At 34.1% G+C, this 24841-nt stretch overlaps 1 protein-coding gene across 2 annotated transcripts; it reads right to left on the reverse strand.

Moving 5' to 3' along the window:
• Positions 1-4094: 4094 nt before the first annotated feature.
• On the reverse strand, positions 4095-6957 carry LOC114422789 (S-adenosylmethionine decarboxylase proenzyme-like). 2 transcript variants are annotated; one of them, XM_028389317.1, is made up of 4 exons: positions 6858-6957; positions 6722-6771; positions 5694-5846; positions 4095-5598 (listed from the first exon to the last, which is right to left on the reverse strand). In XM_028389317.1, the coding sequence occupies exon 4, from the start codon at positions 5425-5427 to the stop codon at positions 4348-4350; it is 1080 nt and encodes a 359-aa protein (XP_028245118.1). In that variant the 5' UTR covers positions 5428-5598; positions 5694-5846; positions 6722-6771; positions 6858-6957; the 3' UTR covers positions 4095-4347. The 2 variants fall into 2 exon arrangements, with proteins under 2 accessions (XP_028245118.1, XP_028245119.1); XM_028389318.1 differs by having other exon boundaries at positions 5694-5842; positions 6722-6949.
• Between the last annotated feature and the right edge of the window lie 17884 nt (positions 6958-24841).

Genomic DNA, 24841 nt, shown 5'->3' on the forward strand with positions numbered 1-24841 from the left:
GGTGTGATATCAGTGGAGTTTGTGAGAACTCAGCATAATTTGGCCGATCATTTAACCAAAGGGTTAAGTAGAGATCTCGTGAAAAGGTCAACTGTGGGATTAGGATTAAAGTTCATCTGAAATCTCTTATGTTAAGATACCCAATTCCCATCTAATATGACATTAGGTGCTGAATTCAATGTGGAAAGCTTAACATGTAGAGATTGGAACACATCATCGAAAGTATCTCAAAAGGTATGTGTTCGGTTCTGTAAGTTAAGGAGGTTGAAGTATAACTTCTCAATGGTTCTTTTGAAAAATTGCATTTGCAGGTGCAAGAAAGAAAAGGACTACCTATATAAGCATGAAGTTTAGCCGCTTCAAGAAGTTGGGACTTGGCTTTGATATGCTTATGAAGGATAGGGACACATGCTAGTAAACTAGTGTCGAGCAAGAGTAATGTTATAAACTATTGTGCAGATTATCTTCATGTATTCATTATGAATAGAAAGGGTTCAATCTTTAGTGACACCCTGATATTCGAATATTTGAAACGTGTAATTTACTAAGATGAAATTCAATCGTCTCGATATTTCATCTATGCAGTAGTTTGTGGTATGTTATGACTTTGGTGATTTGATCGGTAATTACACTAAAATGGGGGAGGTTTGTTGGACATTTTAGTGTAATTGATCTCTTTATTATGTTAAAATAAGAGTGCACGCTTGTTTTAATGTAATAACGAGATGTTCGGTTTAAGCAAATTTTGGAAATTACATGGAAGTGACTTTCAGGAAAATGTAGTTTTTTAAAAAAAGATAAAACTTTCATCAACCGCCAAAACCACCTGTTCATCAACCGCCAAAAACTACTTGTTCTTTGATCATAAATAATCATTTTGGTTCAAAAAGCATAACGGGTGACAAAACATACAAGACCAAAACAAAACTCTTGAATTATAATCATCTGATTTTATCCGATTGAACAATTTTGATTGAACCCCGAAATTTAATTCAATCTAAAAGTGTTATACACGACTTCATATTTATCCAGTATTATCTCGATTTTCAAATTAACCAGCATATTAATCATTATTCTCATCCCAAAAGCCAACACAATAGGATTAGAATTCTGTAGTGTTAAGAAATAGTAGATTGGTTTGGGGGTGTTTGCAATTGGATTGGGAGGGGAGGAACAAATTAAAGCAAGAAGGACTGAAATTCCAGTGGATCATGACAGCAAGATCACTTCGTCACTTATAATATCCTGTCACATTTTAAGTTGTTTACAAAGGATTTTATCCACCTTCAACGCAAGGCTAATCTTTTCCAATTCATTAGAACCAAATGAAATAATTTGTACAAGTGTGTTGGTTACGTTAAAGAATGTGGGAGTTAATAGTGTTACTTGTAGGTCAAAATCATCCGGTCCATATATTTCTTTCAGGTCAATTTTTGCATCGGTGGTGATTATTGAATTTATATGATCATTTATGTAATTTGAAGTTAGCGTTCTCAGGGATCGATAAACTGGAATTTGAAACTTTCAACCCACAAATGAATTTGATTTCACTAGACTTATGAATGAAATTAATGATTACATTTTCTATAAAATGAAATCAACTTATGAATATGCCCGAGATCAACTTGAGACATATAAATCTACAATTGAATCAACAAGGCACGTAGCAATGTCAAGGGAAAAAAATCCAGTAAAATGATCCACTACTTTTCTAAACTGTAACCGAATTGAACTAAAGATGTCAAGAATTGTTATGTTTGAGATTCAGATTACTTTCCAAAATCTGTTTAGATTTATTATATAGCTTCTCAAAACATTGCATTGCCCAACACGTGTTTTCCTTAATTCTTGGCTGTAAATTAAGATTGAAAATTTCAATGTAACTCCTTAATTTCCATTGTTATAGGATAACACGTCATACCAACAAAGGCGAGTAGAGGAGTAAGATTTAGCACTTGTTCACCAACAGAGTGTAGCTCATGTTTTTTTTTTTTATATATATATCTAACCACAATTTGATTTATACTAATTTTAAGAATGATGCTAACCGCAATTTATTTTCATTATTCTTTAATTTATCAAAACTGTGTATTAATCCCACTGATGTGCCTGGTAGTTAGTTAATAATTATATATTTATATGTAATGAAAAAGAACTGCATTAATTCGGGGAGAAAGGGTCTGGTATAGTTCAGTCAACAGTTAGAGAATATGTAATAATTTTATTTTTATGTTAATTGTGGTTCTGGCCTTGGATGAATGCACATGAAAAATGCTTGTCCAACCAGTTCAATTAATGTAAGAGTATGTTTTGGTAGAGAATTTTAATTAAGAAAAATAATTTATCAGATAATTTAAATTTCTGTAATCTAGAATTCATGGTTTGAATGTTTTTTTTTTTTAAGAATTTAAAATTTTGGAATTTTAAAACAGAATTTTAAATCACTAAAAATTTGGAATTTCAATTTTCTTCTAAAAGGTGAGAAATTGAAATTCTCTTCTTACAAGTCTTCTTAAAAAAACACTATCTGAGATTGTGAAACATCGATCGGGTCTTAGCATATAGGGAACACGTATAACTAACACATTAATCATATCTTTTCTTTTTCATTTATTTTTTTTTCACCCTCATAATTTTAATTTTTTTATCCAAACACAAAATTTCAAAAATAAAAGAATTTCAATTGAAATATTTAAAATTCTTAAAATTTAAAATTTCTCATAATTTTAAATTCTTCCATCCAAACACACTCTAAAAAAGGAAGTTTTAAATTTGATTTCCTTGATGAATATTAAATTGAATTAGTGTTTGATTTCGTGTGATTCACAGGATCAGCTAACAATTAAACAACAAAAACAATGTAATAAATAAAATGATTTTATTGAACAAAATATAAAAAGTTACTTGAAATAAAAGTTTATATGTCTTTATAATATATTAATTAATGTTGCACATCTATTTATAATGGTGTTCTTACGTACAATAATTGATTTTAATATAAATATAAATTTATTTCAGCAAACTGTAACTAAATGTTAGGCAATTGAATCCCCTGATAGAGAATAAGACATTTGCTATATTCCTAATCCATCCATCACATCTTGAGAAATAAAAAATAAATAATATATATATATATATATATATATATATATATATATCATAAAAGAGATATAAAAAGTGTAAATAAGATAACTAATGTGATAGAAAAACATTTAAAAATTATACAGTAGAAAAAGGACTAGGAGAGTATTTTTTATATTTTTACTTTATTAATATTTTTTATATATTAAATTTTAATTATTCAACTATTAAATATTTTGATATTATCTCAATAGTATTTATTTATTTATTTATTTATTTCGAGAGCCATTAAATTATTAAAATTAAGTTATAAAAAAAAAGCTATTGAAAAGAGCAGCTCTACCAAAAATTACTCCTAAAATGACTTAATGCCTTTTAACTTTTATGAATCTATGGTCATAATTCATAAATCCGTCCTTATCTAAAAAATAAATTCATAAACCCATCATCCAAAAAAATATAAAAAAAAAAATTGTCAAGTATATGTTTCCATCTAATATTGGTAGGAGTAACATTTCCAGAAATCCTACAAAATTCTGTAAAATAAACACCCCCTCAATTGATAAAAAAAAATTGACACAAAAACCTTTGAAGAAACAATATTCTCCAATTTATGTTTGATTAATATCTATAACTTTTAAAATATTTTAATTTATATTTCAAAAAAAGACTCAATAGATGAAAAGAAGAAAAAAATATTTTGGTAATATAGTAGAAGTGGAAGTTAATGATTGGTTGGGTGTCAATCATTTTTATTTCTATTCATCCTTGTATATTTGGCAAACCGCATATTTGGATTTGCGTTGGGAAACATTCCATCTACGTCTGTGTGTGCCATTTGACACGAAAAGAACAAAAAACATGAATTAGGAACACATGTCCCAGCACAATTATTATTTTAAAAAAATCCTAAAAACAGCAGGCATTGGCTTTAGAAATGTGATCAGCAATCAGCAAGTTGCGGGCGAAGTTGAATTGCTGAATTAAGAATGTGTCACTAATAACTTGAACAATTTACATTATAATATAATTATATTTATATTTATTTATATAAAATAAAATACAAGTGCAACAGCCTCATATAAGAGTCTCCCATATGAGTTGGCAGTAGAAACGAAAAAAACATCTGCATAATCACACAAATTAAGTGAAGCTACACAATAAGTTCATTGCTTCACTCTCACATCATAACCCCCAAATTTATTTATTAGGTAATAACACACTCAACAGTAAAGATAAATAACAGAACATAAAAACCAGAAGTACTTATATCTCCCTCACTTCATCTTCGTTCTCATCCTCACTCCAGCAGCATTTCAGAATAGACCTGGGAGATGTACTGCCATCACAGCCTTGAACAAATGATTGGTACACAACTGCACCACCTACTCCAAGCTCTTCATAGCTCCTCTCACCACAGTAGTATCCTTTGATGTCCAAGGGAAATTTGTTAAGTTTTTCGCCATGCATGTCAATGTGCAAAGCAACAGAAAACTCTGCTGGACGAAAGCATGCTAAAACTCTTTCCACAAGTTCACCTAGAGCCATCTCATCAAAGTCATAACCAACAGCTTCGAAACTTGCGTAACTGAAACCATCTTCAGGAGTGACATGGATGGTGGATATTGCACCCCCTTCTATTCCATTCATTGAATATCCGCAAGGGTCAAATTCAAAATCAGATATATCAGACTGTGGAAGGATCTTCCTAATTCCAGAATTTTCGGTCATCAAAGCTGCTGAAGATGTATTCTCCTTGAAAAACACAGAAGCGCTTTCCTTTTCTAAACCGGTCATGCACATCTCAAGGCCATAGACAACTTCAGATGACCCTTTGGTCTGTGCACTTGCAGAGTAGATGTGCCAAATCTGTGACTTCGAAGGGTCACCCATAACATAAGCTTTGCTACCAGAACCAAGGTTGCTGAAATAGCTGTCAAGAACAGAAACCTCCTCTGAAAAACTGCGGTGAGGAAAAGACTGTGCCCCAGGAAAAATGAAACTTCCACGAGTGTACCTCACAGATTTCACAGCAATGTCAAGAGCATCAGCCAACTTGAGGATGACAGGGATGGACAGAAGCAATTTGGTAGTCCCACAAGTTTTGATGATAATTTTATAAGGATAGATGAACAGGCTTGACTCTGACAGAACATAAGAGTCAACATAATCGTTTGAAAGTGATGCAACAATACTGCACTCTGCTGGTTTAAGAATCTCGTCCAATTGGTCTTTGGACAATGCTCGGAGGCCTATTCCTTCAGGGTCAGCAAACACACCATGTTCAAAAAATGATATCTCAAGTCTTTTTTCATAGCCTTCGAAACCAATAGCTGAGCCAGCCATCTTGACTCAAAAAGAAACAAAGTCTTGCTGTGTAGGTAGAGAGAACAAAAGGGCAAGGAAGAAAACAAGAAAAAGGAGAAGAGAAGAGACTAGAAAAATATAGCAGATGCAGGACTAAGGGGGCTACGTCCTCACACGACCTAGGGAATCTCAGGATGGCTTGCGGATGCACTGCAACAGGAAAAAATTTGAGAGTTAAACAACAACAACATTAGATACTACATGTCTTCATTTAATCATCAGAAAGAAATGAAACAGAAACTTACGTTGGAGTAAGCAGCAGATCTGAACTTCTTGATTCCACCGTGTGGTCGAACGTCTTCAATGATGTAATCGAGAGGAGCTTCGTACAAAAAGGACTTACTACTAGACGACTTCTTCTTCCCACCTTTAGACTCCATCAGATCATTCAGATCTGTCTGACAAAAGAACAAAGAAAAATCAATGGCAGAATAGGCAAGTAATCGAAATACAAACATAAATTCTAGGGTCTTATAGTGTGAGAGGAAAATAAATATAAAAAAAAAAATTATGAAGGCAAAACGCTATTCTGAACAAATTCACTATGTAGTGTAACCTCTCAACATCTCGAACAAATAAATACAACACTATTGTCAAATTGTCATACCAATTCCATAATCATTTGATACAAATGCGATCAATAAGAAAAAATGAAGTATGTTTTCATGCCTACATTGTATGTAATGTAAATCAACAGTATTAAAAAGTAAAAAATGTACCCAGCAGACAGAAGCATCATCTTTTCAAGGGTAAAATATATTTTTTATCCCTCAAATATATCAATTGGTTTTTAAATCCTATAAAAATTTAATAGGAATTTAATCTCTATTTTTTAACTGAAACATCAAACATAAGTTTTTAGTCTGTGATGAGAACTAAAATCACATCAATTTTATACAGACTAACACCGTTTTTTGAAATATTTCGAGATACCAAATTGAATCTCAAACATATTTCAGAAACATTGAGCATTCTGAGATGGTTATAGAAACTGGAGGAAAAGAAATCAAATTTTCATGATCAATATTAAAAACCAGAAAAACCGAAATGTTCCTCCATGTCCCCATAAACCCTAACAAAATTGAAGAAAATAGCAAAAATATTTCATACCAGGAAAAAGCTTGGAAATAATGCCACAAAGCCCAAAAAAGAAATCTGAATTCGCTCTCTCTCCTTTCAATTCATTAGTTCATTTAAAAATCGAACCATATTCATATGTATTCCTCCAAAACATAAACAAGAATCTTAAAGAAAAAAAAAAACTCGTACTTACTATTAATGGGAGGCCAATCAACTTCTCTGATATCCCCTCTCGCAGTTAAGCTTCGAATCGAAATTAACCCAAATGAATAACAAAAACAGAACAAAAAATTGAAATAAAGATAAGGGCAAAATCGCAATGCGCTTACAACGATTCAAGAAAGGGAAATGAATATGCTATGCTAATAAGGGTGAAATTGAAGAGAAAGAGAAAACGTATTCGTTTGAGTTTGGCAAATTCGTTGGGTTGTTATGGGGAGCAGAGGTGACGATTATATAGGCGCCGAGGTAAACTTGTAATTACGATAAAGCCCTCGTGCTTTTCTATCTTTCGGCTTCCATATCCTCCCATAAATTTGGCAAAGAATCTCCTCTAATCTTACGTGCCAAACAAGTAATTCTTTGATTAGTCATTAGATTAATAGAATGGATTACATTTTTTTTGTAATTGAAATCGAGAAAAAAGAGGAAAGCAATAATAGGTGGATAAGAATGTATGTACAAAAAAAAAAAGGTGGATAAGAATGTAGTATTTAATTTTAAATTTTCAGATTTAGTAAATTAATATTATGATATATTTAATTGACACTATTAGATTCTTTTTTTTCCAAAATAAATCAAGAAATAAGAGAAAAGCAATAATAACATCGACAATAATATCTCTACTCATTACAAAACAAAACAAAAAAACATAGGGACGTAAATGGAAAAAAGAAAAAGAGAGGAAATATACGATTTGGAAATAGGAGGTGTGGCGAGGGTACGTGTGCGATTTGTGAACAATATTCGAAATGGGAAGTCAAAGCCAATGAAATAATGAAAGGGGGTTGGTTTTGGTTCCCTTCGACTTTGAATTTGATCTTTTATTCTTTGTCTGGTTGCTCTCTACGTCCAAATTGCATCGCTATTAGCCCCACAACGAATCGTCTTTCTCAGTTCTACTTGGATTGGATCCATTCTCCTGTCCACATCTCATGCATATGCTTTCCACTCCAGCATGATCATGACTCACAATTCCTTAATTGACAAAGTTTGATCCAGGCATAAAGAAATCAATTCTTATCCCATGATGATTTTAATTTTAGTTATTGATATAAAGATTTTATTGCTTGGATAGTCTAAAGTTCATTAAGTCTTGAGACATCCTCTAATGATAAAGTGTTAAATTCTAACTCATCTAAAATTTTAAGTTGCACAGAAAAAAAGATAATTTTTTTATAATTACTTTTCTAAATTTGAATATAATGTGCTAAAACGTATATATAAATATTTAGTCATCAATTGTCTTAAATGATAAACAAACAATTGGATATAATGGTTAAAATGCTGAAGTAAAGATTGAATGCTGTGGATATTATTTGAGTTTGATCATTGACATAAATAATTTATGGTTAAATTTTACTTATTTTATAATCAAATTTCAAATTAATTAATCAGAATTTTTTTAAAAAAATGTTGTCTAATATGATAAGTGGCTTAAGTTTTATTACAAAGAATTTAAAAGTTATAGGTAGACCAATTTCTTATTGGTTGATGGATCTAAGAATAGCAATCATCTATATGCTTATGAATTATAGATTATCGGAATGGACCAATCAAACATAACAAGTGTCCACACCTTTTTATTCTCAATATTTGAACTTTGAAGGATTGTTGATTGTCTAAGTAGACCAACTAAGCATAAACAAAACACAGACCTTTTTAGACTTCACGCTTAAAAGATTGTGGATTATCTAGGTTGATCGAATGAGAATAACAAACACCACGCTTTCAAGTTTAGCACATGAGGAATTATGAACTGTCTTGATAATTATTCAATCATACCAAGTATCCCACGTTTTTCAATAAACTTACTAGATATTTTGTCAAACATTTTTTTACAGCCTATTTTGTCAAGAAAATTGGTATACTAAACATTTTCTACTATAATATTATAGTGAAATTTTTTATGCACTGTTTTAATCAGTTTTTATGTTTTAACACCATCACGAAAATACATAGTCTCTATTTACTTATTTAGTTTGCAATTTGTTCTTGTGCTATTTAGTACAAAAATCTATTAATTCTATGGGATTATACAATAAATTTTAAGTTATGGCAAACCGTAAGATTTATTTATTTTATTTATGTCCAAAAGCAATTGAGGAATTTTTGAACATCATAAAATCATAATAAGCTTTGGAGTGAAAATATTTGAAAATAGTGTCTAGCGTGTAAATAGAATAGAATATAATATTTTCATGTCTAGTTCTACTTTTCTTTATTATATATTTTTTGTGAAATTAAAAGATGCTCTCTTTTATTTTATGCCCTGTTTTGTTTATACACAAAATATAAAATATATTTTTTGCGTTATACTCTGTCTTATTTTAACACGTTAATCAAATGCAATCTTAAAACCACTAACCAAAGATTATCTAAAAGCAAATGAAATGGGAGAGAAAATGGAATAAAAAATTGAAGGAATCTACATATATATTGTTAAGTCATTGAAGTTTCACATGATGGAATTTTGAAGAAAAGAGCGGTTAATATCTATCTATCTATATATATAAAGTATGTATAACCCACAATTTCAAAAGAATATAGAATCTGTATGAGTGTTGGAATGACTTATGATCCTGGTTCAATTTCCCTGGACGCATGGAAGGAAGTTTTTACTTTTTAGAATATAATTCTCCCTGTTCATACCACCTTTTTCAACTTATATTTATCATATTCTTCTTTCAGTTCCTTTAATGTTTGGATATATATCTACCAAGAACCAAGACATAGATAAGCACGGGACACTACCTCACATAAAACAAATACTACAATTAGATTACACGGGCACTTAATTTCGTCGTGTAAATTACAGTTTAATCTCGTCGTGCTTTCTTTTATTCGCTTTCCAAATTCTCCCATTTTTTAGGGCTCCTTTACGTGTTGGGGAATATTGTTTGAGCATTTCTCAAGAACCCAAATATATAATTTTATCTTTGTGGTGCGAAATAGAGGGAAAAAAGTTGTAGTAATAAATATAAAAAAAAACCATATTGACATTGAAAAATGTTGTACAAGTGACTGAACTTTTTTTTAATTGTCGGCGATTCCACGTTTCTTTTCGCATTTTATTTACCGAAAAAAACATGTTTCGATCTTCCAAGTTCCACCTTTGTGGGGTTATTCTTCATACACTCAATAAATTTATTTTACACTCAACATATTTTAAAAAAAATTTAATTTTATCCTTTTTTACTTCTTCTTCTTTCTTTCCTCTTTTTTTTTTTTTCATTTAGGCTACGGATTGATAATCCATAAAACCAATCAGTATGGATCCATATAGATTGGCAACCCATACAAATTGGCAATCCGTATGGCCCATATGGATTGACCTTAAGGATTGTCAATCTATAGGCTATACGAAGAAAAGAAAACAAGAAGGAACGAAGAAGAAGAGTAAAAAAGGGTAAAGCTGGAAATTTTTAAAATATATTGAGTGTAAAAAAATTTTGTTGGATGTAGGAAGAATAACCCCTTTTGTGGCCACATTGTCGTATTCCTTAAGCGGGTTTATTACTTTGTATTTATGGGCCCTCTTAGGCATTTATATTCTACACCACCCATTTTGCATCATGCACCTCCTAAAAGACTCTAGCAGACAAAAGTACCCCTTTAGCAAGCACTCCCATTCTGGAACGACTATTTCCCTGCATCATCGTCGTCTTCCCTACGCCTTCATCCACAATGACATCAAGTCTGGCTTCTTCCTGCATCTTCATCCACACATCCAGTTCAACCTCATCCACTTCAACATGTTCTACGGTGGAACAAGTGTGCAAGGTGTTGACCCTATTGTGATTGAAACTAGGGTTGATTACTTTTCGGCTTGGTTCACTTTCCATGTTAGGAATTGCAACACCTTTGGTCGTTCTAGCCCGAAAATTGGAGTTCCAAGTGGTGTGAATTGAATTTGACACTTGCCCAATTGTGTTAAATGGTGGTTTATAGCTATTAGCTATCACATAATTAATGACGAGGAATTGTCATACCCTAATTTCGTCCAGGGACTATCGTTCGTTGATCTTTTGATCCTTGCTAGTCGGATCATGGTGTAGAACGCAAAAAAAAAAAAAAAAGAAATCTTGAGTAGGAACCACCACTAAACCGGTGGGAAGAGCAATGCAAACAACACATGCATGAAGTTGGGCAACAATGAAAGAAAAAAAAATAGAATCCGCCAAAGGCGAGTGAAGAAAAAGAGAGACAAAAGATCTCTAGATTTTACAAGGAAGGCACAAAAGTGCAATAAGGATTAATGTATAACACAAAAGGAGTAGAGCCCGACCCAAAAGTTGAAATGAATAAAAGTACAAGCAACGCTCTCGAGATTCTTACTCAATATAACCCTTAAACACTCTTTGAGCCTCTCTAATCCTTTCTTTCTTAGCCTTCTTGCCCCTGACCATGTTACAAGCCCAATAAAGCCCATGTGGATCAAGGAATGACTAAACTTGCTTTTAAGTTGGGATTCTGGAATGAAACCCGCACATGCTTGTGATTGTTGAAAAAAATATATAATAATAATAAAAAAAGAATCCTTGAGGTTTCGCACTTACACATTTGAGAAGAAAACTCATTCGACCAGGAGCTCGTGGAAAATGACCAAAGACAATTGTGATAGTAAGGTACATTTGATGTTAGTCGCTCATGCAGACTCATTAGAATTCCTTTTGAATCCAAGGGTGGCCTTTGTTGTACAAATTCTTTTGGGATCAACCCATGTCATCAAGTTTCAGCGGGATTGACAGACCCTTGGCATCACTCTATGACTTTAAATCAAGAAAGTTTCACTTGGTCACATACTAAAGTGTGACAATCCATTGCCATCCTTCAATGAGGTGCACGATCGGTCCCAAAGCCTTATGTTTCCTTGTTGTGCAAAATAATAGAATGTTTTAAACAAAAAGAAAGGGACAAACCCTAGGATCAATATTTCAATTGATTGATTAAATGTCAAACAGCTCCACTGTCGTCATCCAAAATTGCCAAGTGAGTAAATCAAAACATACACTCTAAGGGAGTCCCCAAAGAGATTTGCAAAAGATAGGATGAGGTTGCATGAGTTATCACATCTTTTAGCAAGAGACAGTCAATATGTGTTTTCCACAAAAAAAAGAAAAAAAAGCAAAAAAATCAAATCAAAATCACAAAAATAGGAAAGAATGTCATGAGCATTACACAATTTTCATGATTCAAAACCTTTTGCATTACTAACATTTCAAGATGAAGGTTGCATGCATCTGCATCCCAAAAATCATGTTCATATTAGGCTATAAGTGCATAGGTTTCTCTTTATATACCAATTTCCCAAATCTAATGTCCTATCTTTTAAGTTTAGGATGAGAGGCCCTCTCAAAGAGTCAACCTCTTGCTTTCTCACAAGGTTGAGCCCTTTGGTACTAGTACCTATTGGCTTGTTTCACAAGACTCAACATCCTTTACTTTATGGTTTTGTAGGACTCAAAGTCCTCACCTTTATCTTTCATAGGACTCAAAGTCCTTGCTTTTATCTTTCATAGGACTCAAAGTCCTCGCCTTTATCTTTCATAGGACTCAAATTCCTCACTTTTATCTTTTATAGGACTCAAAGTCCTTGCTTTTATCTTTCATAGAACTCAAAGTTCTCGCCTTTATCTTTCATAAGACTCAAAGTCCTCGCCTTTATCTTTCATAGGACTCAAAGTCCTATGCCTTTATCTTTCATAGGACTCAAAGTCCTCTGTCTTTATGCTTTCATAGGACTCAAAGTCCTCTGTCATTTACATTTCAAAGACTTCAATGTCTTCAGTCATTTACGCTTTCAAAATACTACAATGTCTTCATTTACATTTACAAGACTTCAATGTCTTCTGCCATTTACATTTTATAAGACTTCAATGTCTTCTGTCTTTTACACTTTATAAGACTTCAACGTCTTCTATCTTTTATAGGACTCAATGTCCTTGTCTTTGTGCTTCTTAGGACTCAACATCCTCTGTTTCTATGCTTTGAAAAAAATAACTTCAAGTGTCTTTTGCTCTATAGGACTTCCATGTCCTCCCTTTTTACGTTTTATAGGACTTCAATGTCCTTTTGTTTATAGGTTTTTCTTCCTTGGTTCTCGCCACTTGCCTAGTCGAATAGCAAGGTCACTCGAACGAAATTAGTGTCCTTATCTTTACTTCCCTTTTATTTCCAATAAAAGATAAGTAAAGAGGGGCAACTGTCATACCCTAATTTTGTCTGGGGACTATCGTTCATTGATCTTTTAATCCTTGATAGTTGGCTCATAGTGTTGAACGCCAATTACAGTGATCAATAATGCAAAAAATACCAAAAAGAAGGGGCAAAATGGTCTTTTTATTGAGTTTCCTAGACCCTAGCTCACACAGGCTAGCCTTTGGCTTGCCTAGGCCCTCAAATGACTTCAAGCTGAAGGAACCAGCTCGCCTGGGCGAGCCAGTTACTTCAGGAGTAAGTCTTAGCTCGCCTGAGCAAGCTGCCATGGTCCCAAGTGCCCTTTTTTCTATATATAAGTGTGCTAGGGAGGATGATGAAGGGTTCCAAGGTTCAGAAGGTGAGGGAATTGAGAGAAAAGAGAAAGAAGAAGAAGAAAGAAGAGGAAACGAAGTTGAGGCGCTACCGAATCACAATCGTGATCAAATCCCTACTTCGTTTCTTGTTCGGTGTTCTTCGTGCGACCGTCTGTTAGTTTTGTTTTTTTTAAGATTTTGAATATGATCTATGCACCCTTAGGGGTCCCCCTTTTTATTATGTGCACATTCATCTTCTCCATCTATCATCGGCGATCTCGTTTTCCTTTGTAAAGTTAAATCTTAACCGATCACTAGTGTTGTAAAGTTGTCTTTAAAGAGATTGAAATTTAATAAACAAAACCAAGATAAAGCCAACTCATAACTAACTTCTTTTTATCAAATATCACTTGAGATTGTTTCAAGGTCCACCACCTTAATGATTCTCTCCGCTTTTCAAATTTAAAAGATTGTTTCAATGTCCAACGCCTTAATGATTCTTTCCGCTTTTCAAAATTTAAAACATCGTTTTAAGGTCCAACGCCTTAAGCGACTTTTTGTTCGCAATTAAAATCAATCTTTCAAAAACATAAAAATCAATTTAACACACAAACATTCAGACTTAAAGAACTACGTAGGTCTGAATTCCTCATCGCACCTGAGGATACGTAGGAGTAAGGGCAACACCCGTGTCGACCCCAAAAAAAAAAAATATATATATATATAAAAAGGGAAAATAAATAATATTGCAGTCATGTTATGCACACTCGATTAAAGGCTGTCGTTCCTTGTAACGGGCACGTGGGGTGCTAGTACCTTCCCTATGCGTAAACAATTCTCGGACCCTTGTTTTCAATATTCGCATACTTCTTTTTGGTTTTTCTAACGTTTTCCTCGAATAAATGTTGATGGCGACTCCGCTCATTTTCTCCCTTGGAGACAGTCGCTTTGGCTTATCGATTTTGCCTTTGTCGTCCCTTCATGAGGTAGGTTGCGACAGGAACAAATTATAATTATTAATTGTCAGAACTTCTTTGATGATGAAAAGCACGATTGGACTCTTCATAGCAACTGGAACTAGTGATAATCTCATCTGCATTTTTATAAATGAACTGGACAAATTTGATTTAAAAATGATAAGATTAGTATACTAATAGAATATGCAACTTGGACAATTGGTGTTGTGTGCCCTTGGAATTGGAATATTAATCATGATTAACGAAGTCACTTGTCCATATACATGATCTTAGTCTATGAGTCACTTTGGAATTTATAAGTTGCAAAAGTTTTGGGCATTCTGGTTCAAATCTTTCAACACTAATAGTCTAGGGTGATATAGCAATGGCTGATGATAATTATGAATCCATGTTTTACACTACTAGAAAAGAATGCTTCTACGACGGGGTTTCAACAATGATTTTATAAAAATCATGTCATTTACGACACGATGGCATTTTTGTAAATAAAGTTTAAATCTCAATGACGGTTTTGTACCAAACGACATTGAAATCGCATTTCAAAGACGGTTTTTATGGCCACCATCATTGAAATGGATAATTCAAAGACAATTTTGGAAAAACATGTTTGAAATTGAATTAATTTTCATACTCCCTCGCTCAGTTGTACCCTAGCCCCCCTTTGAGTGTTTTTGCGCCCTTTCTCTCTATCCGTTTTAGTGGTCGTCAAAGCTTTCCAGCACTGCCATGGTCATCATTTGTGTCGTCGTCCTCATCGTCATCATTGGTGTTGTGGAAGGTCATTTGTCGTCCTCATCATAGCATTTGTGGTTCATTTTCCAATAAGTAACTTACATGTTGAGCTGCATGTCTCTTTTTTCGTGTGTGTCTATTTCTGTGTCTACTAGTAGCTAAATACTTCATGGTCAAGCTCAACAAATACTTTTATAATTACATTTTACCATGATAGTTTTATAATTTAGTTTGAATTTGCAAACATTTAGTTTCGGACTTTGAATACAAGTGGTAGAGTTCCATTTGATCACACTGACTCAAGTTGTTGGCTTCAAGTAAGTTATTTATAGTAGCTTATAAGTTGTTTGTCTATGTGCTTTAAAGTATTTAGTATTGTTTATCAGTTTAGACATTTTTCCTATTAATGTTAAGCCTCATAATTATTTATCTGCACAGTCTATATGCTTACATCAAATCCTTGAAAAGAAATGAAAGATGACTGCTAGCTAAATGAATGTAATTAGAGTAGATAAGGTGTGTAAAGCAAGAAAACAGTCTGTAAACCATTAGAGTAGATAAGGTATGTGACACCATTAAGATAATCTTCACTCAGGGGTCCAATGTGTAGCACGCTGTTTTATTAGAAGAGTACATAAGACATAAGGTATGTGATACCATTAAAATAATCTTTGAAAACTATCATATCCCTGCTTTCATATCTGTGGGGCCTTTGGCTGCCAAGATATTCACATGGACCATCAGTTGTATCACTAATTGTTGTGCCAACAACAACTTTTGTATAATTGTCATCATCGATCTGCATCCATGTTAACTAATTGGTAAGTGCACCAATTTGCCCAAGTAGTATTTCAAAACGATAAGACTAAGTATCGTTTCCACATGAATTTTGTTTATTCTTGACTAATGAGTATTTAATTTGTGTGCAATTAATGAATGAATTGGGAAAATTCCAAGTAAATCATTTTGGTTGTAAATTAAACGATGGTGTGATTCTAGACTTAAACTGAGTAAAGGGAACAAACAGTCTGTAAACCATGAGCTTGATGACGAAAGGCGAATGCAGAATTTAATTATGTCGGGGGCTCCTTACCGAAACCTCTCTTGATGTAATTAGGGTGATTTTTCTCTATTTAATACTATCCTAGTTATCACCTACACCTGTGAAATTACTCTAAGAGTGATTCCTCACACGAGAAAGCCTAATTCTCCTAGTTTCTTTCTTAATCCCTAAAGAACTAAACTAAGCGAACTACATGATTAATAGAGATGTATACCTCGGCTAAATTACTTCACACTATCCCTAGCAATGAATCACTTTAGATGCTCTTCCAAGTTCTAAGGGTTAACCACATTTCCCAATGCTTAAACCCTAACATAACATATAAATGGATTATCAAACCAAATACATGGAAATAAATACAAGAAGAAATAATGAAACTAGTAATAATATTAAATTGATAGTAAGATTTTTTACATCAAGAGAGTTTGGCGGAAAGCTCCCCAGCAATGGATTTTTTAGCCCTCCATGGTCATGAAGGGCTCAAATATACAAAAGGTGTAAAAGATGTAGCTCAAGTTTTAGGGCTTCTTCTTATCTTTGAATGAACTTCCTTTTTTTCCCTTTCTTTTCACTTAAAAACCTTCTTGAGTTTGAAATCCCGCGACTACGTGCTGAGCGCGAGTAAGTGGTTGGGCGCTAAGAAAACCATGTGTGCTAAGCACTCTCTAGCCTAACTACAAGTTCTCTAAGCTACTTCTTCACCATGAGCGGACAGTCTCCCACTAAGTGACACAGCTCGCTAAGCGAGCTTGACACACTAAGTGTGAACTATCAGGCTTCAACTTCTCTCTCTATTCCTTGCCTGTATATCTAGAAAATAAAATCATCAAACAATATGAATTAGCAGTTTAAGGCACCTATTGCATAAAAATTCAGAGGATGCCGAAATTCTAATGATTCACACAAAAATGGGAAGATATTGTTAATTCTTATATGTTTTAATTACATAATCTACTTATGCACATCAATTATCAAATTCTCCCAAATTTAAAGCTTTGCTTGTCCTCAAGCAAAAGAAGCTAACTATGCTAAGTTAAGTTAATGGCTTGTTCAGCAAGTATCAACTACAGTAACTGAGATAACTACACATCTATCAATCAATATTTCCTCCAAATTTGCATTTGTCACATTTCAAGATAGAAGCATTGTTGGATCGAGTGGCCTCAGAATAATTAAGAAGGGGAGTTGAATTAATTATTCCTAAACCTTTACTTATTAAAAATTTACTCTTCTAAGGCTTTTACTTATGTTGTTAAGAGAATAAGGAGTAGAAGAGAAACTTAACCAAAAGTAAAAGCGGAAAGTAAGAGTAGGGAAGAAAGAGACAAACACACAAGAGTTTCTATACTGGTTCGGCAACAACCCGTGCCTACATCCAGTCCCCAAGCGACCTGCGGTCCTTGAGATTTCTTTCAACCTTGTAAAAATCATTTTACAAGCAAAGATCCACAAGGGATGTACCTTCCTTGTTCTCTTTGAAACCCTAGTGGATGTACCCTCCATTAGAACTGATCCACAAGAGATGTACCCTCTCTTTTTCTCAGTCAAACCCAAGTAGATGTACCCTTTACTTGAACCACAAAGGATGTACCATCCAATGTGTTAAGACAAAGATCTCAGGCGGTTAAACCTTTGATACTTTGTGAATGGGGATACAAAAGAATTCTCAGGCGGTTAGTCCTTTGAATACTTTTGTATAAGGGAAAGGGAAGAATCAAAAGAATTCTCATACTGTGTCGTTTTGAATTCTTTAACAAGGGAGAAGGGAGACACAAAAGAATTCAGGCGGTTAGTCCTTTGTTCTTTTGGAAAAGAGAGAAGAGAGACACAAAAAGAATTCAGGCGGTTAGTCCTTGGCGAATTCTTTTTGGCAAAGGGAGAAGAGATGAAAAGAATGAATAGCACAAGTTTTCAAGGTTTAGAAAACCAGAAAACTTTGGAAAGCTTTTGGCACAAAGAAGAAGAAGAAGTTCAAAGAGATTCAAGGCTTGTAAAGGATTGTAAGAGATTGATTGGAAAAGTATTCAAGATGCTTGAAATGCAAAACAAAGCCTTGCTTTTATAGACTCTTCATGTATGGTCAAGACAACCCTTAGAAGAGTTATGACTTTTAGAAAAACTTAAAAACCAATTTGAAAAAGTCAAAAACTATTTGAAGAGTTACATCTTTTGATTTTATTCAGAAACAATCACTGGTAATCGATTACCCAATCAGTGTAATCGATTACACAAAGCTTTTATGTGAAAGGATGTGACTCTTCACATTTGAATTTGAATTTCAACATTCAAAGGCAATGGTAATCGATTACCAAAACATTGTAATCGATTACAACTTTTTGAAATTAATTGGAACTTTGTAAATTCAATTTGAAAACTTTTTCAAAACAATTTTGCTACTGGTAATCGATTACAACAATCTGGAAATCGATTACCAAAGAGTAAAAACTCTTTGGTAAACATGTTTTGTGAAAAATCATGTGCTACCCAATTTTTGAGAAAAAAGTTTCATACTTATCTTGATTAAGCCTTCTCTTGATTCATGAATCTTGAGTCTTGAATCTTGATCTTGATTCTTGAGATCTTGAACCTTGAATCTTGATTCTTGACTCTAAACTTTCTTCTTGAGTCTTGAATTCTCCTTGATTCTTATCTTGAACTCTTGAATTGTTCTTGATTCACTTGAGTTGTTCTTTGATTGATCTTTAAGCTTTTTGTCATCACCTTCATCATCATCTTTTGTTATCATCATTGTTATCATCAAAACACCTTTGAATCACCTTTGATTCACCATGAAGCTTTGTTTCTACAAGCATGTGCAATTAAGCAAAAGAGACGAAATCAGTTAGCAAGCATGACCAGCATCAAGGATGATTGACTAAGCTCCTTTCCTCACAAGCCAGTGTTTCTCTCAAGCACACAAGTGTTTCAGGCAAGTGTCAATTCATCTAAACAACTAACAATCAATTCCCAATTTTTTTGCACTCCATCTCATTCCATGCAATCATATATACACAATGTAGATCCTAAGGGCTTTATTAAGCTTGTAACATGGTCGGGTTTGGAAGGAATTCATGGGTTTTCACGGATGCAAAGCTTAGGTTTTAGGAAAGCATTAACTTATTCCTTGTTTCCTTGCTAACATGATTTCCTTACTACGTCCCTATTTTCTTTGATTACCCTACTAACACCACACAATATTCTATTGGACATAATTGCTTCAGGTTTCTATTTCTCATTCAGTGGGTTTTTTTTTCAAATAATGACAATGGCATTGTGCCACTTTTTGCAGTTTACATTAACTGTGTGATGTTGTTACGATCCCTGCACATAAATAGTTACAAGCACTCCCCCAAATTTGAATCAAATATCTCTTCTATGACAATGTTCTCTTACAACCTAAGACAAGGTGTGCCAGACAATCATTTCATTTAGTTAGGGTTCAAAAATTAGTTCAGTTATGTTAGGCTCAGAGAGGTGCAAGGGGTTCCTTAATTTGTTGATACAGAGTGGATATTTGGCTTAGTAGCTAAAAAGAAAAAAATCACAACATGGCCTTGATCATTTCCACACCATGCATCTATTTAGCATTCCAAGATTCATGCAAAATCATTAATTTAGAGTCAATCGTTCTCTCACAGTTAAGGTTCACACACTCACTGGTTTACAAGCAATCAGTCTATCACTCCATAATTTCATGTCATGCAAACTAACCGTTTCACTCATGTGCAACATTTTCACACTCTATCAATCAAAATAATGCACGCTCACTTGAAGTAAAAAAATTTCTGGCAAACGGATATCATAGTGCAGTTCACCCAAATCATGCAATTGATTCAAAGCACAGGCCGCACAAAAAAAAAATCCATGAATCAATCAGACCAAAATATCTATCATGCATCACTGCTATCATAATTATGAAACTGACAAAGTGTTGAACCATAAATTACTGCAAAACCATAATGAAATAAAATGTCTGTAATGCAAAAGAAATAAATGAAGTCCTGCTCCTGTCACTCAGTCATGGGTGGGCCATGGGTCCCAAGCTCCCTGCACTGTGTTAGTCGTCATTTACAACTAACTTTTGTATAGAAAAGTTTTATAAAATGTTTATCTTTTCCCCAATTTATGGTTCTTTTTGTAGGTTTGTACATATTTTTAGGTTTAGTTTAATTTCGTTCAGTAAAAATGCCCAATAATGTGAATTTAATGTGTTTCAACATTAGTTTCAGGTAAAAAAGGATGAAGATTGTGAAGGCTTATAGCTAGTGTCTTCCTAAGCGAGGCTTGTGCGCTTAGCGAGAATCATGCGCTAAATGAGGCACTCAGTCTGCTTAGCGAGATGGGAGAAACTGAGAAGCATCTGCGTGCTCAGAACGTCATCAGCTCGCTTAGGAAGGAGTTTGTCTCTTCCCGCATGATCGATGCCGTACCCGAATCAAATAAACATGAAAATGCAGTAACTAGGAAGTGATCCTAGGTCGTTTCCCAATGAGCAGTGACAAACCAAATGTTCATAATATACTTGCAGTAACAGTAACGATTGGGGGGGTTTGTTTGTTTTGTGATTAAAGAGCAGAACAAGTAAACTGAAATACGAAACTACTAATATTAAAAACGGGTTGTTTCCTCTGATTCAGAAGCCATTCTCTTATCCTGGGTTGGAGAATTCGTCCCTAACAGTCAACCACTTAATCCAACCCTATTTCAATTTACTAAGCGAAAATCAACTTAGGGTTTTCAATACGTGATTAGGCACCACATACACCAGTTAGCCCTTCGTCCATTAAGCATGAACGCAAGTTAGGCTCAGAGGCAATTAATCGAACACGAAGCCTGCACTGATTAATATTCACGAATTTGGGATACTGGTGAAGGGAGAACTGCCAGGAAACCACATTACAAGCGAAACCTCAAAGAGAGTTGGGCTTCGTCCTCAAAAGGAAACAACACCAGAAAATCTAGCCTTCCATGGATTCAAACAGAAAACGCAATTGAAACATGAAGCAAAAACGTAAATGAACGGAAACATAAATGAACAAAAACGTAAACAAACAGAAATGTAAAATGGAACAGAAACATAAATGAGAGTAGAAGAAGAAGCAAGAACGAAACTGTAATTAGAAGCAGAAAACGTAAAATTACATTACGAACTCAGAAACGTCAAAACAGAAAAACGAAAACCCTAAAACAAAGCTCTGAATAATGAATAGCATAACAGAATAGAATGCCCTGCACGAATCCCAAGGCAGCTATTTAAAAAGAGTCACTCAAAGTCACTGGGCCCTATTACAATACTCTGGCCTAAAACGAAATAAACACTGAACAACATAAAATAAAATTGCAAAATTTCCTAATTAGAAATTAACTAAGGTAAGCGCTGCTTTATTTGCCATCTTCAAGTCCACAACCAAAATCCGGATTAAGCCCAATGTTTCATTAATTCCTGAAATTAGATTAAAAACATCAAATTAGCTAATTGAGCCCAAATAATAAAACTGCCTAATTAATTGACAATTAAGACCAATCAATAATTAAAATGGTGCAAAAAGGGTTTAGAAAATAGAAGAAAATGATGGCACATCACCGCACTAAGCACGCCGAGCCTGCTCAGCGGATATTCACTAACTCGCGCTTAGCGCGAAAATGGCGCTAAGCGAGCCTTTGAGGACAGAAAGCCCTTAAAAGCTGAAGTTGGCGAAGAAGGAGGGAGCTTTGGCAGAAAACATGGAGAATTACTACGTGAGAGATGCAAGGGGGCACCAAAAACCTCAACTTTCAAGAGGATTTTAGGTTTTAGAGTGATCTTTAGGTTCCTAGAGGTGGAGGAGACATCCCTACCACTGTGTAATCTGAATTTTGCTTCCAAAACCTCCTATTTTAGCTAAAAGGTGATAACTTGCCATGAAAGGCTAAAGCTTTTGTTGGGAAATTTTGTTGAGTCTTGATGTAAATATTGTTTACTATCTATTGAAGTTGTTTTGATGTGTTCATTGCTTCTATCTGCATTTAATTCTTGCATGTTTTTGGTCTGATCAACCATTTGTGTGTAAAGAAGGCTTTACTGCCTTAGGCAGTTACATTGTGCCTTAGGCTTTACTGCCTTAGGCAGTTACATTGTGCACTTAGGTAGTTACATTGTGCCTTAGGCTTTACTGCCTTAGGCAGTTACATTGTGCACTTAGGCAGTTACATTGTGCGAAGCAGTAAAAAATAAGGCTTTACTGCCTTAGGCAGTTACATTGTGCACTTCAAAATTTCCTTCTCACTCTCATCATTTGCATTGTGCACCCATCTATGTTGTATTTTCATTGTGTTGGATCTAGTGGCCTCAGAATAATTAAGAAGGGGAGGGGTTGAATTAATTATGAACATGTCTTGACTAATTAAAAATTTGTCCTTCTTAATATTACTAGATTCAATTAGGCTTTACTACTAAGTTATGAGAAAGTAAAGAACAGAAACAATAACTTAGACAAAAGTAAAGTAGAAATAAAAAGTGCACAGCGGAAATTAAAGAGTGTAGGGAAGAAGAAAACAAACACAAGTTTTTATACTGGTTCGGCAACATCCCGTGCCTACATCCAGTTCCCAAGCAGCCACCGGTTCTTGAGATTTCCTTTAACCTTGTAAAATCCTTTACAAGCAAAGATCCACAAGGGATGTACCCTCCCTTGTTCTCTTTGAAACACCAAGTGGATGTACGCTCCACTTGAACTGATCCACAAGAGATGTACCCTCTCTTGTTCTCAGTATTACAACCCAAGTAGATGTACGCTCTACTTGTACCACAAAGGATGTACGCTCCAATGTGTTAAGACAAAGAATTCTTAGGTGGTTAGTCCCTTGAATATTTGTAAGGGGAAATAAAAGATATCTCAGGCGGTTAGTCCTTTGAAATCTTTTGTTCAGAGGGAGGAGGAAGAATCAAAAGAATTCTTAGGCGATTAGTCCTTTGAATTCTTTTGGCAAGAGGGAGAAGGAAGAATCAAAAGAATTCTCAGGCGGTTAGTCCTTTGAATTCTTTTGGCAAGAGAGAGAAGGAAGAAAAGATAGCACACTATTGTTTTCTGCAGAATTTTCACTTTCAGAAAAACAAAGTTTTGAAACCGAAGTTTGGAAAGCTTTTTGGCAAGAGTTTTTGCAAAGAAAACAATGGGCAATGGTCAGAAAAGATTTGAAAGAGATATGTGTTTTTTTGAATGCTTGTAAAATGCGTGCCAAGGTCTTGCTTTTATAGATTCTTCATGTCTAGTCAAAAAACCATTGGAAGAGTTATGACTTTTGAGAAAATCATGTTAAGAGTTATAACTCTTAACTTTTTCTTCAAAACTATTCACTAGTAATCGATTACCACAATGGTGTAATCGACTACACAATCTATTTTATGAAAAGTTGTGACTCTTCACAATTGGATTTGAATTCCAACGTTCAGATTCACTTGTAATTGATTACTAATATAGTGTAATCGATTACACTATTTGAAAATCATTTTGGAACGTTACAAATCATTTGAAAACATTTTGAAAATCAATTTGGTCACTGGTAATCGACTACTGCCAACTGGTAATCGATTACCAGAGAGTAATCACTCTGGTAACTTGAGAAAATTCTTTTGTAAAACAAAACTGTGTTATTTGGTTTTTGAAAAAAATCTTTTAATACTTATCCTATATGAAGTCTTGACTTGTTGCTTCTTGATTTATTCTCTTGAATCTTGAATCTTGGATTGGATTCTTGATGCTTGATCTTGAAGTCTTGAAACAATCTTGAATCAATCACTTGGGCTTTTGGCATCATCAAAATTGCTTGGTTCATCATCATGAAGCTTGCTTCTACGATCTCCCCCTTTTTTATGATGACAAACCTGAAATCAAGAAACACATACAAAATCTATCTTTTAATCGATCACTCACTTAATTCTCCCCCTTTGTTTTTGAGTTTAAGCTTCACTTGAAGTTAAGTTATTTAATTATATGAGTTCTTGATTTAATCCCAACTTTATCTTAAAGTTAAGTTATTTAATTATATGAGTTCTTGATTTAATCCCAACTTTCTCTCCCCCTTTGGCATCAACAAAAATTCAAAGTGCGTATAGATACATAAAATCATACATTCACTCATAATCATCCAAGTATTTTAATCCATACAACAAGCAAGGAGGACAATAATTCATACATAAACTAAGCAATGAAGATAATAATTCATCCATAAACTATAATAAAATGTTAGATAATTAGAAAGTCATCAAGATAACCAAATTAAAAAAAATAATTTAGAAAGTAATATACTAATAAGTGTATCAAAGCATAGCCAAATACACGGCTAGAAATCAAAATACTAATAATAATAGTAATGTCTAAACTGATGGTGGTGGTGGAGGTAAATCAAAGCAGTCGCGAATGAAGGTGACATCTTCTTCAACCTTTGCAATCCTTGAGTTTATCTCCTCGAATCGTGTGTCCACTTGATGTTCCAAGGAGTCAAACCTCTCACCAACATTGGTTTGAAGTCCATCAAACCTGTCCAAAATACTCTGAAGGAGAAAAAAGTCTTTTTCAACCGATAAGTGTCCTTCATCATCATTTGGTTGAGCACCCTTTTTTACCCAAGATGAATGGGCACATAGATATGGCCTTGGTCAAGGAATTTTATGCAAACTTGTATGATCCCGAAGACAAATCCCCCAAGCAAGTCAGTGTGTGGGGGAAGCTGATCAAGTTCGACGCCGCTTCTTTGAATGCCTTCCTGGAGATGCCACCAATTATCTAGCCAGGGGAGCAGTACACTTCTTACATTCTTTTCTGCTG

The sequence above is a fragment of the Glycine soja genome, chromosome 8 (genome assembly GCF_004193775.1).
Source record: "Glycine soja cultivar W05 chromosome 8, ASM419377v2, whole genome shotgun sequence".
Lineage (NCBI taxonomy): Eukaryota > Viridiplantae > Streptophyta > Magnoliopsida > Fabales > Fabaceae > Glycine > Glycine soja.